At 41.0% G+C, this 14,639-nt stretch overlaps 1 protein-coding gene across 1 annotated transcript in view; it reads right to left on the bottom strand.

Annotated features, from left to right (window-relative positions):
- Positions 1-14,639, bottom strand: part of RIMS2 (regulating synaptic membrane exocytosis 2) — a 1,108,253-nt gene that overhangs the window by 970,379 nt on the left and 123,235 nt on the right. Inside the window, exon 3 of the mRNA XM_019528053.1 lies at positions 7,183-7,493. Within this exon, the coding sequence (XP_019383598.1) occupies positions 7,183-7,493 (311 nt within the window). The remainder of the gene's footprint in view (positions 1-7,182; positions 7,494-14,639) is intronic.

Raw genomic sequence — 14,639 nt, 5'->3', positions numbered from 1 at the left:
AACAAAACCCTTTTTTCCTTTTTTTGGGGGGGGGGGGGGAGAAGAGGTGTATGTTTTGCCTGGTATCCACTTTCTTTCTTTGTACTTTTTGCTTTTGTTTTATTGATTTAATCTTGTTTCCATGTTAGCCTGAAAAGGGGATTGAGAGCCCTATTCCCTAGTCTTTCTTCAAACATGATACTGGGAGCAGACAAAAGTGACAGTTTGTCATGCAATCGGCCCCTGAAGTGCTCTACATCCATGCCTTTACAGAAGTGCATGGCTGCAGAGTGCTTTAAAAGTACCTGATCACATGACAACATAAATCCTCATTACTTTACATGAGGGTTCAGATGAAGGCACTCTGAAGTGGAGCGCCTTCATTAATTTGTATCAGAGCACAACAGGAACAGGACTGGGCTGATGTAGCCAGTCCCATCCCCTTGGTGGCGACAATATGACTTGCACCATGGCCGAAAGGGACCTAGAGGTAGTGATCAACTATAGCATGAACATGAGCTGGCAGTGCGATGCTGTGGCCAGCAAAGCAAACAACACGCTGGCATACATTAACCATTGCATCTCATGCAAAACTAAGGAAGTGATACTCTCACTGTACTCTGCACTGGTGAGACTGCAGCTGGAGTACTGCATCCAGTTCTGGGAGCCACACTTGAACAAGGATGTGGAAAAACTTGAGAGGGTTCAGAGAAGAGCCACCCATATGATCAGGGTCTTGCAAGACAAGCCATACGAGGAGAAGCTGAGGGAATAGGGTCTCTTCAGCCTACAGCAGAGAAGGCTGAAAGGAGACTTGGTAGCAGCTTACCACTACATCAGGGGAGTACATCAAGAACTCGGTAAACAGCTGTTCACCAGGGCACCCATGGGGAAGGCCAGGAGCAATGGATACAAACTCCTGGAAGGCCACTTCAGGCTCAATTCCAGGAAAAACTCCTTTACAGTCAGGGTTTCCAGACTGTGGAATAAACTCCCTCCAGTTGTGGTGCAGTCACCTAACCTGGAAATCTTCAAAAGGAGACTGGAAAGTCACCTTGCTGGGCTCACTTGACCCCAGTTGTCTTTTCCTGCCTAGTGCAGGGGGACTGGACCCAAAGGTCTACAAGGTCCCTTCCAGCCCCTAACAATCTATTAATCTATTAACTTCTGTCTTCAAAATGGAAGGGGGACAAGGAAGGTGAGGGGTTCCATTTAGGGTTTGTCCAACCTACACTGGAGGGTGGGGCAGGTGGATTGGAGCCCCCCTCTGAAAGCAGTGCAGCGGGGCTCCAATCAACCCACCCAACCCTCCAGCACAGGCTGGGCAAACTCTATATGGAACTTCCTCCCCTCCCTTGTCCCTCTCCCACTCAGAAGACAACACCGGAGCTGCATGAGGGGAATGGAAGAGGGCTAGGGGAGAGCAGCTGCAGACACACAGCAGCTCCGAACCAGAACTCAATCCCCCAACCCCCCGAACCCAACAGCAAACATCTGTTGGATCTGGGGAATCAATGTAACTCATGGTGTTTCCTGAAAAGCGCCATGTGTTACAGCAGGAAGTACACACCTGTCAGCACTTACTGAAAATTACCTACTTCATCCAGAGAACTAGCATCTTTCTTTTCCACCAAGGGAAGATGTTAAATAGATGCAACAATAACAAAGCAATCCCATGACATCTCAATAAAACACCAAGGTTTTTTACTACTACTTTTTGCACTGGACCTCATAGAACATACCCTGAGAATAGTCTTCTAGTCAGATTTTTGGCCCGAACCAGGAAACATAGACATATAAATAATGACCTACTGAATTTGATGGGGGTGGGGGGAGGCATTTCACAGGCAGAATGCAAGGCCCAGCAGCCATTTTGCAGGTGAAGCATGATGCCCCTCCCCTGTCTCTGATTGCCTGAAGAGCCCCAATGGCCCCACCCCTCACTGCTGATTGGCTGCAATGACTGTCCATCATACAGCCCCACCCCTCACCACTGATTGGTAGAGAAGGGCAGGGTGACATGACAGGCAGTCCTCAGAGTTAATCTGGTGTGAAGCAGGGGCAGCTGGCTCTAAGGCGCCAGAATTTTATTTTCTGTAAGTTTGCTTTTTTTCCCTGAAGATTTCACAGATTTTGCAGGCAATGCCAAATTTCACAGAATCCGTGGAATCCAAAAAATCACAAATTCAGTAGGTCCCTACTCATAAAATTATTTTTAAAGTTAGCCAAACTTTTTCAAAAAAGCATTTTGCTTTGACAGTGGATAAGCAATGGATGAATAAGAATGAGCCTATACTTACTGTCTGAACTAGATAACCCATTCCTAATGCCTAGTTGAGTCACTTTTATATTATCAGAGTCATATTTCATGTGCTGATGTTGGTGAGAAGCATGACTTCTTATCTCACCCCGCCCCGGCCCCTACTTCGCCCAGCCCTCCAGGGAGCCACATGACCGGAGCCGCGCAAACAAGCTGTGCAAACAGGCGCGCCTGTCTGCCCAGCATGTGAGTTAGCACAGAGTTCGCACAGGAAGGCGAGCAGGAGGGCCTGAGGCCTTGCCTGTGAGCCCCTAGGGTAGACAGTCCCAGCTGCAGCCAGCTTACCAGCCGCATGATGTGGATGGGCACATGCCACAACCCAAGGTTCCCCTCAGGGTCTGCAGCCCCCCACATCTGGCTCCTTAGAGGCCTCCACCCAGATGGAGCCCATGGTTCTGGGCTCCACGCAGACGGAGCCTTTGGCTCTCAGCTGTGGGGGCTGCTTGTCACTTTTTCAGGTTCTGGGGTCCGGGAGCATGGCCACCTCCCCTTGTGAGGTCTGCTCTATTTTGGGGTCTCTAGCGCACCAGCTGAAGGACCTCCAGGCTGCAGTCCAGAGACCACACGCCATCAGGGACTGTGAGCAGGAGATCAACTCCTACTGTCAGGACCTTCTCTCCCGGGAAGCAGAGGGGAGACCACAGTCTCCCTCCAGGACAAGGGAGGACTCAGAGACCTCCTATTCTGTCCAGCCCAGGCCTTGGACCAAGGTGGCCAAGGGCCCCAAGGCCCGCCACACCAAGGTCCCTGTCCCACTGGAGCTCTGCAACGGGTATAAAACTCTTGCAGCCCCAGCAGAGCCTGCTGAGTTGCCAGCTCCTGCAGGTAACACAGGCTCTACTGTAGCTACGACCCCCGCTCTCCCCAAGACAATACGCAAAGTGTCTGTCGTGGGAGACTCCATCCTGATGGGGACTGAGGGGACAATCTGCTGCCCTGACCCCTTAACCCGGGGAGTCTGTTGCTTCCCGGAAGCCCAAGTCCGAGACATTGCGGAGAAGATCCCTGAACTCCTCCAGCCCGCTGACCACTATCCAATGCTCCTTATCCACATGGGCACCAATGACACAGCTCAGAGTGCTCCCAGCCAGGTCATGAAGTGCTACAGGGATTTGGGAGCAGGGCTTAAGGGTCTGGGGGCGGAGGTGGTGTTTTCTTTGATCCTCCCAGTCTCGGGTTACAGGCCAAGAAGGGAGAGGAGGATCCAGGTAGTGAACCAAAGACTGCAGCGCTGGTGTCATCAGGAAGACTTTGGCTTCCATGACCACAGTCTGCTCTTTGGTGAGAGAGGCAGTGAGCTGCTGGGAAGGGACGGCCTCCACCTCTCTCTGCTGGGGAGGAGGCTCTTGTCAGCCACTGAATCATTTAGCATGTTGAATCATTTAGCATTAAACTTATTGGATTCACTGCTCTTCAGAATCCTACAATATGCTTCTTCCAATACCTATACTTTGCCCAAAACATAGTTAAATCTTTAAATGCCATTTTATAACTGCCCTAGGCTAAAATCCCTACGTGTCACAAGGTTGTTTCATTGTCAGATACAGGTTGGTCAGTAACTCAAAGTAATGTTACAGTATTACACTGAGTCCCATCATAAACTTTTGGGTGCATCTTCTCCATAAATTTATTTAGCAAAAAGCCATGTAAAATATTGTGAGGTGCATTGGAAATACCAGATATAGACTAGAAATACATTTAATAATGAAAGACTAATATGTTTGTAACACATACAGCTATCAATCTTAAAGATTTTTTACTTCTATTTTTAGCAGAGATGAGCCCAAATTAAAACCCCTTTATTAAAGAGCCTTGGGGAAGTTCAAATCCCAGTTTTGTAGTCCAAATCTATCTCATATTTTTAAAGCAAATTTCTAATCCCAGATCAATAAAACAAGCTCTCCACTCCATTACAAAGTTGTAGCATGGAAAAATGCATCCTGAGCAGTCTGCTTTCACCCCTCCCCCTCTTCCAAGGATCTTCTGACTTGCAAGTCGCAGAATAACAGCAAGTGGCTGTCTGGGCAAGCTGTTCTGGTAATCATAGGTAATCTACAGTGGCAGTGGAATTTGCTGCTGCCTGGGAGAGAGAGGGAGAATTCATCCCACTTTTTGCCACTGAAGCCTTTCTCCAAAGGGCAAAAATTTGCTGATTTTTGTGTAAAAAATGGAGTCAACTCCCTCCCCTGGAGCAGTGAACTACACTGCTACTCAACAAAACTATGACTTCCAGAACACCTTGTGCTCTGTGACACATATTGTTTACAATGGGGGCAAGTAGAGCAAGACAGGCAGCAGCAGGCAGGCAGTAGCAAGCACCCTAGTAGCTCCAGAGTGAAGTTCCTACTCCCCCCGTTCTTCTGGCTTCTTTCCCACAGGGGCTTGCCCACCCCCCATGATGCTACTGCTCCATTGGTTTGCCCTGCATGTCTCTATTGTGCTCACATTCATACCACAGTGTAGTGCCATACATGTAGGCAAAACAGAATGCTAATATAGTTAATATTGAATAGTGGATTAATCAACATTATTACTATTAAAATGCTTTGCAAAATGTGCTAAGTGCCACAGAAACATACACCATATGGCTCCCATAATCAAGAACTTATACCGATAAAGAGACAAAGGATTAGAAAGAGGAATAAATTAAGGAGTGGTACAGAAACATCAGCAACAGCAAGGACAATGTGTGGGTAAAGTGAACGCTTCCCAGGAAAACTCGGTTCCTCACTTTCTGACCACCTAAATTAAGACATATGACACTTCATATGCAGAAGTGCTAAGCAATGACTATCACAGTGCCAATAGAAACTGTGGACTTTCAACTTAAAAATGGAAAGAGATCTTTAACAACAAACAAAAAGAAAAATACTTACAAGTAAAAATTATCTCTTTCAAAAGTGTTTTTGCCACTCAGTGATCCAAATCTGAGACTTTGCTCAGCTACTGAATTCTAGGTTAACGTGCCTCAGAGACTCTGATAGAGGGAATGTCAAGACTGTGCAACCCTCTCCATTTCTAATTCTAACCCTCTCTACCAACAACTTTGTAATCAGGGGAGAGGTGATCAGTTCAGTTCAGGATCTCCTTCAGTGGAAGGAGGGTTAGCTTGATGGACATTACCTCTCAATTTCAAGAGGGTATGTCAAACTTATCATGGGCACAACTCCAAGTTTGATATTGTGTGTCTATTAAGGAAGACTAAAACTAAGGGGATGCATAGCAGCCATGAACTGATATCACTCTGCTAAATACTTCTGATCTCAGTGGGTAGAAGGAAAAATAATTTTAGAGGTAGAGTCTACATTTTTCCCATTGCCCAATTTAACTTTGTACTGTATTTATTTATATTACACTTATACTTAGAGTTTAGATAACAGCATTTTAAAAATCTAGATAACTATAGATTTTTAGATTTAAAGAATCTAGAAAACTTCTTCTTTCTCTCAAATATATGTGTGTAAAAGAGAGAGAGAGAGAGAGCAGAAAGAGCCTTTAAGAGAGAATTGAATTGCAGTTGAGAACAAAGAACCTGTTTTATTATCAATATTATACTATAGGGGATAGACGATCCCACTTTCTAGAAATAATTAAGAAAAAATGTGAAATGATGAGTCTTTCTTTGTCCCATTGTGACCAATGCTCCTTAGCAATAAGTTGAGCTGCCAGTTTCAGTACTGTGCAGCTCAGAGATCGTGAATATAATTAAGGAACACTCAGAGACGCTCAGTGCTGAACCTGTCAACTGAGATTGGAGCAAAGGGCAGCAGGCAAAATAAGGGACGCAAAATGAGATTAGATCAATTATATTAAATGTATTTCTAAACCAAGCCATGAAAAAAGAATCAATACCTGTTGAGTTGAAAGAAAATTTTAATTATATACATGTAAAAAAAGGTGAATTTACAAACATTGACAGATGGCATCAAGATGAAAAGGGTCTGAATAACTGGTTTCTTTAATAAAGAGAACTAAGGTTCAAGAAATTGGAAACACTCAAGAAGATTCTATGCTGACACCATCACTCAAAGGCACTGCAATCTCCCATTCAAAATACAAAAAGCACTACATGAAGTTATAATCCAACAGTTTGCTTGACTACCACCTTCCTTACACCAGCAAAACACTTTCCATAGCCTTATTTTTACACATTGGCAAAAATCACATTGGCAAAAATTATGCCATAAAAATAATACCACACAGCAGTAATGTAATTAGGGGTGGCACAGGGGGACCACAGTGGCACCAGCTCTTAGGAAGAGCACCAAAATCATCCTCCACCCCCATGGAATCTGCACCTCAGAAGCAAGAACAGCCCCACAGCACATTTTTTTCAATAGCAGCTGGTGCACAGGCACGGCACTGATGTTGCTTTAAGAGCAAGAGCTTGGGTGAGCAGAACGTGCAGTAGCAACAGCAGCAGCATCCGCACACCAAGGACTGTTTTGGGTAAGACCCTTGCAACCCATCCCCTTCCTCCCCCCTCCATGTTTGTCCAAGTTGCAAACCCTACCTGTTATGCCACTGTCACACAGTATTGAGGATTACTCCTTTTACACGGCATGGGGGTGAGGAATTGTAAAGGGATGATAAGCTTAGCAAAGGGACTATGAGTACACTGTTAGCATCACCTTTTAATATCTGTAGTGTCATTGTCATTTCTTGACTAAAATACTCTTTCAGCGAAATAAAGGACATAAAAAAATCCCTCTCTTTTCCCCTTCTGAACATGATGAAAGGCTCCTCAGTTGGTTACTAATGAAAGTAGAATCATAAAACCCTACAATACATAGTTTGTAAATGCAAGCAACTGAGGTAAAATATATAGCATAAAGTTAAATTCTACAAACTCTTATCAATAAACAGAGGAAACAGTTCCTTACCTGTCTAAAGTCGTGTCACTCACAACCTGGTGCTTTACTTCTGAACCATTTTTGATTGATTCTTGTCTCATGAGCCCTTGAGATCTGTTTCTGTCCAAAGCTGCTGTGGATATGTCACCTGAGGGTCCTTGGTACTGGGATTGCTCCTGAAGTTTTGCTTTTTTCTCTTGAGGTGCTTCCTCGTTTCGCAGCCCTCTAATACCTTCTTGGTCAGGCTGCTGTGGTGTGTTTGATCCACTGTTATAGAACCAGGCTCCTGATTTTGTGAGGATTTCTTGTTGTTTTCGGCACAAGTTACATACCCACATTACCTGTACAGAGATTTAAATGAAAAATGCATTAGTTTTGTCAAAGAAAGCAATGTTAAAACATTTTAGCCAAGCATATGCCATTTGACCACTGTTATATGTGGAGGTAGAAAGAGAAATAAAACATTATGTCTTGAAATAAAGATTACAAACAAGTTATTTATAAACAAAAAAATATGCCTGGACATGTATAGGAAGAAAAGTTTCCTGTAGATGAAAATAATTTTGCTTCCTCTCTAATCTCTTCATTTAGAGTACTCTAAAAAATGGACATAAATGTATTTGCATGGTGTGTAAGAAGAGGAGTAAGGTTTATTATTAAGAGTATACAGAAATGGAATGGATGCAAGAAAATGGAAATAAAAATGAAAATTTCAGAGAATGGATTAAAGTCTAGTTTGGAACTTTTGAAAAGAGTTTCAGGTAGTGTGAATAAATATATATTGACTGCAATATTGCTGGGATCAGTATCTAATTAATTGTAGGAGTTTATGGGCTTGATTTTAAAACCACTGTAAATCAATCTGATCTGTAAATAAAGAAATAAAAATTCAATATTTGTGGAAACTAGTGACTAATCCTATTGGTGTTACATTAATAACAGAATATTCAAATATTTATTGACAGTTCCCACGTGTTATATATCTTGCATGTAGTTATTAGTTATTATTATTATTATTATAAAATGTAGTTGCCTATAGGATCTGGGCATTGTAATTAGTTACATTAGTCACATGACAAAGCTGGTGAATTCCAATACCCCATTTATGTCACATTCATATGACGAGTTCCAGTATTTAACAAAACAATGTAACTGTTTTGATTTGTTTTAAAACATGTTCATCTACTATATAGCCACTCTTCCTTCCTTCCTCTTTTCACTTATCTTTAGTTTCTCTAATCAAGCTCTTTTCTCCTTTTGTATATTTCTTTCTACTATTTTATGGACAATGTGATGCTACTTTTATATATCATATAAAAATATGATATATTTCCAGAATATCTATACTGAGCCTTGATTACGGTTAATCATCCCCATGAACCATAGCTCAATTAATCATTCATTTTGCACTATAAAATATTCCATCCAAGGCCTACTAAAGGCTCATGAACATTCATTTTAACATACCTAGATGACAATATGACTGTAACTAACATAAAGGTATAACACTCAGCAACTTAGCTAGACAGTGATCCAATACAGTGAAAGACATCATCCTGCAAATTTAGCTCTCATCTACATAAGACATGTGGCTTAATCTACCAGAAGAGATCCAGTATGAGAAGACGTTTACAGAGAAGCTACAAAATGTATTTTACTTTTACTCTCCAATGAATTATCCAGTGGACAATTTAGGTAAGACTTCCTAATCAAGATTAACAAAAAATGCTTCTACACAAGGCTCATTTTAAGGCTGCTTAGAGTAGAAAGCACCTGCTAAAGCTGGACCATTTAATTTCGACTCTCATCAACCACTAGACTGCTATTAAAAGGGGGGTTACTTTTCAGCTCTCCATAGCAATTTACCTCTTCAGTTATTTCACTTTCAATCATTTTAAATAGTAATTTGAAACATTTGAGAAGTTCTCAGCTCTATTCAACCATAGTTTAATGACATGACAAATTATGTAAGTGTTGCCCAAGCTTAACAAAGAGAAAGACCCCAATCAAAGTCATTATTCAGGCACAACAGTTTTGAATGAGTAAGTGTGGAAGTGAAGATTTTGCCATGATGGTCCAGAAAATGTAAATGTTATTGGACCAACTGCATGGCTGGGATAGACATAGATAAGCTTTCAGGTATCACAGTACTGTTCCTCAGATCTCTGGGAAAGGAACAGATGTGGTAGAGCTTGTCTTTAGGTACCTAAAAAGAAACTAAAACCAAGTACCATATTTACCCAAATCCAAGATTACTTAGAATTTAAGATAAACCCCAAATAATTAGATTCTATACATGGAAAATTATAAATATGTTATAATTTTCCATGTATAGAATCTAATTCATGGAAGACTGTCTTAAATTTGTCCACCCCACTGTTGTGGCAGGGAAGAGTGGCAGAGGCCAATGGACCAGACCCCCACTCCTTGCCTGTCCCCCCTGCCACATTCCTCCCACCCTGGGGCTTGCCTCCCCTGCTGCCTGCCCCCTGTACCTTGCCCCCCGGGCTCGTGCCTGCCCCCTCCACTTCCTGCCCCTCCCCTCATACCTGCGCCTGACCCCTGCCATCTGTCCCCCTGTGCCTTCCTCCTCCTGCTTAGCTTCTGCTGCAGCTCTGCTCCAGCTCTGGGTCAGCCAAAAGCAGCAGCAACTCTGGCCTGGCCCAAACCCAGCCCAGCCACAGAAAAGCAGCAGCTGCAGCTCACTGCTGGGCAAGGTTGGACTAGAGGGACCAAAGCCAGAGTAGAAGGTAAGGTGAGGAGGAGGCAGCCAGGGAGGGAAGGCTATGCAGTGTCCCCTGCATTCCCCACAAGCCATACAGGTAGTTCTCCCCAATCTCTGGACCCCCTTCCCTGTAAAACGAATCACCCCAGATCAGGGCAGGTAGCAGCTCAGTTCCAGATTTAGCCCTGAGCCCAGGGCTGAAGAAAAGTTGAGCTGCTGCTTGTCCCAGGAGAGTACCTGAATCCAGGATGAGACCTCCCCCTCCTCTCCCCACCCCCCTCACCCCCGCATGTTGATTGGGCAAAAATTTCATCTTACATTCAAGTAAATGTGGTATCTCCAGTCAAATCACTCTGCATACAAATCCTGAAGTCCTATTTTTGCCTCAGAGGACAACACTTCAAAAAAATCAACTTTTTTAGTTTTCCCCCAAGTCTGTGCTATAATACTCGGTCCTTCCTATAGAAAATATTTGGATGTGTCCATGTTATCTTCCTAGTTCAGCCACTGTGGTTTGCCAAAGAGAAATGTGCAGAATTTTTTTACTTTAACCCCCCCTTGTGCTAGTGACTGGTTTCTACAAAAATCCAAAGGTCCTGCAGAGCTGGATAGCTAAGGACTTTGGCTCAGCACAGGAAAGCATAATTGAGAAAACAGAAATTTGATGATAAAATTTTGATCATCTGTTTGTCCTTATGTTTAAAGATATATCCCTATCTTAGTGGGAGACATGTACTGCATCATACCTTGCCACTTTATTTCCAGTTCTAAAGTATAGAGTTTATTTTTTCTAAATTGCCACTGTGATTGGAGCAAATCCTTTGATTATCACATTTCAGCAAAGCAATTATAATCATATCCCATATTCTTCAGGTCTGAGGTGAAGGGTAACTTTTGCTCAGAAGTTTGTCTAACATCTCTCCCAACTGTGCAGTTGGTCCAATAAAAAATATAACTCCAAAAATATCCTTGCCTCTCACATATAGAAATGGAGAGCACTTTGCTTTTCAGGTACTTTTTGTCATTAAACAGTATTTCCTAAAGTCAGAAATGCCTTTTTTTTTTTTTTAAAAGAACTTATTTTCAAAAAGACTTCAAAGGTAACTCATGAGAAAAAAATGTTTTTTATAATTAAACTTTCAGATCACTAAGTGTTAAGTGGTGACAACTGTCTTTAAAAGTAAAATTAAAGAGCAAACAAAATGATGCTTTTGCATACATACACATATATATGTCAACATACAAAAAGAAATCAAAGGGGAAGGGGTGATATATTTTATTAGACCAACTAGATATCTGCAAACAATAAAAAATATCACCACTCCCACGAGTTTTGGAAATATTTATTTATGATTAATAAATTTTAAAAAATATCGCCTACTCCTTGAGTTTTGATTCCTTTTCCCTTTAGACCAATACAGCTACAACCTGGATATCTGACACAATGTACAAAAATAAATCAAAACTCATGTAGTAGAGTACAGAATTGCCTTCTGTTTCTTATTTTTAAATCTCTACTAGCTCCTATCCTTAAAAAAATATATTTACGACAACATCCACAATATACTGTAATATGTTTCAATAAAGCATAGGCCTGAGGAAATCATTAAAATTATTTGGCAACTGAAATGGTGTTGTATTTCATCTAGCTATTGACAACCAAGTAGTGGACAAAGATATACTTAAGAAATATTTTATCTACTATATCAACAGTGCAAAGTACAGAAGTGAATTGCTTTAAAGTCAGGAGTAATATTTGGGTTAAAAGAAAACCTGGCAAAATTCTGCTATCTAATGCTTTTAATAATTATTTTTTTCTGAGATGAGTTTAAAAAAAGAAACCCTGCATCCTAAAGATACTGATGGGTTCCACAGAAAGACATCAATTCACAGCAAAGGTTAACACACCACCTAGTGCCTATTTTAAGAATTGTTGATATTTAAAAAAAAGATAAATGTTAAGTAATGCATCACAATGGTGGTGTCATTTTCAACTTAACACTTACCAAGTACAGTTAAACACAACAAATGCACGTTCAAGCAATTTAGCATGTGTTAAGTGCCCTCACAGTATCCCAAAATTGTTCCTTTTCAAGGGAGGGTTATTTCGTAACATGTACTAACAGGTAACTACACTCCAATGATTTGAAACGTTTGCAAGGGAACATGTAACAAGGAACTAAAACTGTATATAACAGAGAGTATATTTCCATTCTAACTTTGAATTGAGTATATTTGTTAAAAACACATTTTCTTTTGGTTTTACCCAATTGTTTTTTCAGGTAGGTAGTGTTCCAAAACAGGACTAGAAATCTATTTCAAATTTCCACTGCATTTTGATTCTTTGTAGGCTGAACCTGTACAACAAGGAACAAAGGAGTTTCAAACATTTTCGCACAGATTCTCCTTAACTTCTTCAATATGGCAGGACATAATGTCTGACTGCTTCTACCTCTACATTTGCAATGTTGCTTTTCCTTAATTAATCATATTCCCTAATTTGACAGAAACTACCCCCATATACTTGAGAGGACAAGAAAGATGCTTCCAAACCGAAATACCCATCTAGTCATTCACTGTCTGGAAAATGATAGCAGCACATTTTCAGCAGTCCCAAGCATAGCTATGCCAAGATTCATGATTTAAGTGCACTGTCTTAAACCCCAAATTACCAGAATATATACAGTGACAATTATGAACAACTAATAAATCACATACTATTTTAAATTCAATCAAACATGTAAAATATTGGTTATTTATTCATAACCTATATGCACACATCTCTTTTAGTTAAATAAAATGCATGTAAAATACAAATAGTATTCATTTTAATTTTTAAAATAAATGATATGAAAAGTAATGCCGCTAGCCTACTAAAAAAAAGGCACCACTCCTGAGTAATATTACAGCAGGGGTGTCACCACACTTTAATTACATAATTACATTATCAGTCTTATTGCCATTTTTAAATGCTTGAGTTTAATACTATTGGAGGGACAAAGCCGAAAACCTAGATACTATATTTGATTGCATACTAGTTAAGAATCTGAATGGTATTACAGGTCATAAGCAACACAACAGAGAGGCATGAGGAGACATGTGCCCCCCCAGATTTCTGCTCCAACAGCAGAGTGTAGGGCATGGGACTGCAGCCTGGCCAGAACTAGGGCCTGGAAACAGTAGAGGTGGTGGCAGCTGTGCAATTTCTGCATTAGCAGTGGGGGGTGGGGCTGCAGTCTGGCCAGACCCAATGCCCAGCAGCACTGGGGGTGGCAGCGCAGAGTTGTGTAGCACTCATGCATTGCCTTCGCTACAGGTTCACTGTATTCCAAGAATTAATACAACACAAAACCATTCTTAATTTAAACAATACATAGCACGTTAAAAATGGAACTTAAACTAGAAACTTATCCTGAAGGAGCACTTAGCCTCTTGAAACAAAGTCAGGGCCAATTATTTCAATGTTGGCAAAACAATAAATACTCTCTCCCATGCCAGGAGCAGGTTAATCATTAGCAGAATAGTTGCTTGTGCACCCTGCTGTCAGTATCCTGGAGTTTACCAGGACATGGCATTTGTTTTGGGTAAGGTAAAATGCCTTGCACGTTCCTCAAGACATCTGTTGATCATTTTGACAAAGCAAAGCAGGATCAGAAAGAAGGGAGAGAAAGGATATTAATACTCTCACCTCTCTGTTTGGTGTCAGCATCAACTCCACTAATCCCATGTACTAACATTAATCCTTTTTACTGATCACTGATGCAAGAGAAATCAGCACCATCCTGGAAGTTGAAGCCATCCTTTGCAAAAAAGGTTTGAAGAGTTCTACAATCCCTGCTTTGGTCACTACTGGTGACTTGGAATAGAAATTGCTGAATCAGTGTTGGTGCTCAGCAACATGAAACAGTGCTTCAGAGCAGTAACAGGAGGATGTCAGAAAAGTCTTTTAAAAATGTTTATGCATATAGACAAATCTATGGCACTTTAAACAATGTGGCTACATTTGCATCATCCTGGTGAAACTATTATAAATCATTTAACTTTTAGTATTTAAAGTAGACTTTATGTCAAAGATCATCACTCTTGCTTCTGAAAGGCAGAGGAACCTTTATAACCCTAGGAAGGTTTAGAGTGTCTAATTATAGACCAATGGACAGTATGCTTACTATCTGTTCTCCAACTTCAGCAGTAACTCTGAGAATTATATGTATATTTGTGCCTTATAGGTACAATTTTCCCTTCAGAGGTTCATGTCAAGGTTACAGATACATCCTCCGAGGCTACTCGTTTTATTTTTTGAATGTACTCATCCATAATCTTCATTAAGAATGATTTATTTTGAATAACTAAACACTGCTTACACTCACACATATAAACATTGGATCTGGAAAGTATTACACTATGTGCATCATTCTGAATTTTGAAAAAAATGATAATTATATTGATACTGAATAACCATGTGGCCTGCTACTGTACCACAGCAAAGAGAGGTTATATTTTACCTTGTATCCATTCAATCATATCTTAACACAGAAGTAAGCCAAATCCATCCCCAGTATGACACAATTTACTTCAGAGATACTACACCAGGATAGATTTGGTCCATGAAGTCTTTTAAAGGAGAACTGACTCTTAAAATTGTAACTATTCTTTTCCAAGTACTGTACTATACCACTAGTCTGTGCTATTGGCCTTTTTATGCAGTAGTGAAGATACAATGATATTAGCCAAGTGCCAAAAATTCTTCCTCGCTTGTCCTATA

This window comes from Gavialis gangeticus, unplaced genomic scaffold, assembly GCF_001723915.1.
Source record: "Gavialis gangeticus isolate Ggan-Ray unplaced genomic scaffold, GavGan_comp1, whole genome shotgun sequence".
In the NCBI taxonomy this organism is placed as follows: domain Eukaryota; kingdom Metazoa; phylum Chordata; order Crocodylia; family Gavialidae; genus Gavialis; species Gavialis gangeticus.
The sequence above is the reverse complement of the archived record's forward strand: the minus strand, read 5'-3'. Positions and strand labels throughout refer to the sequence as shown.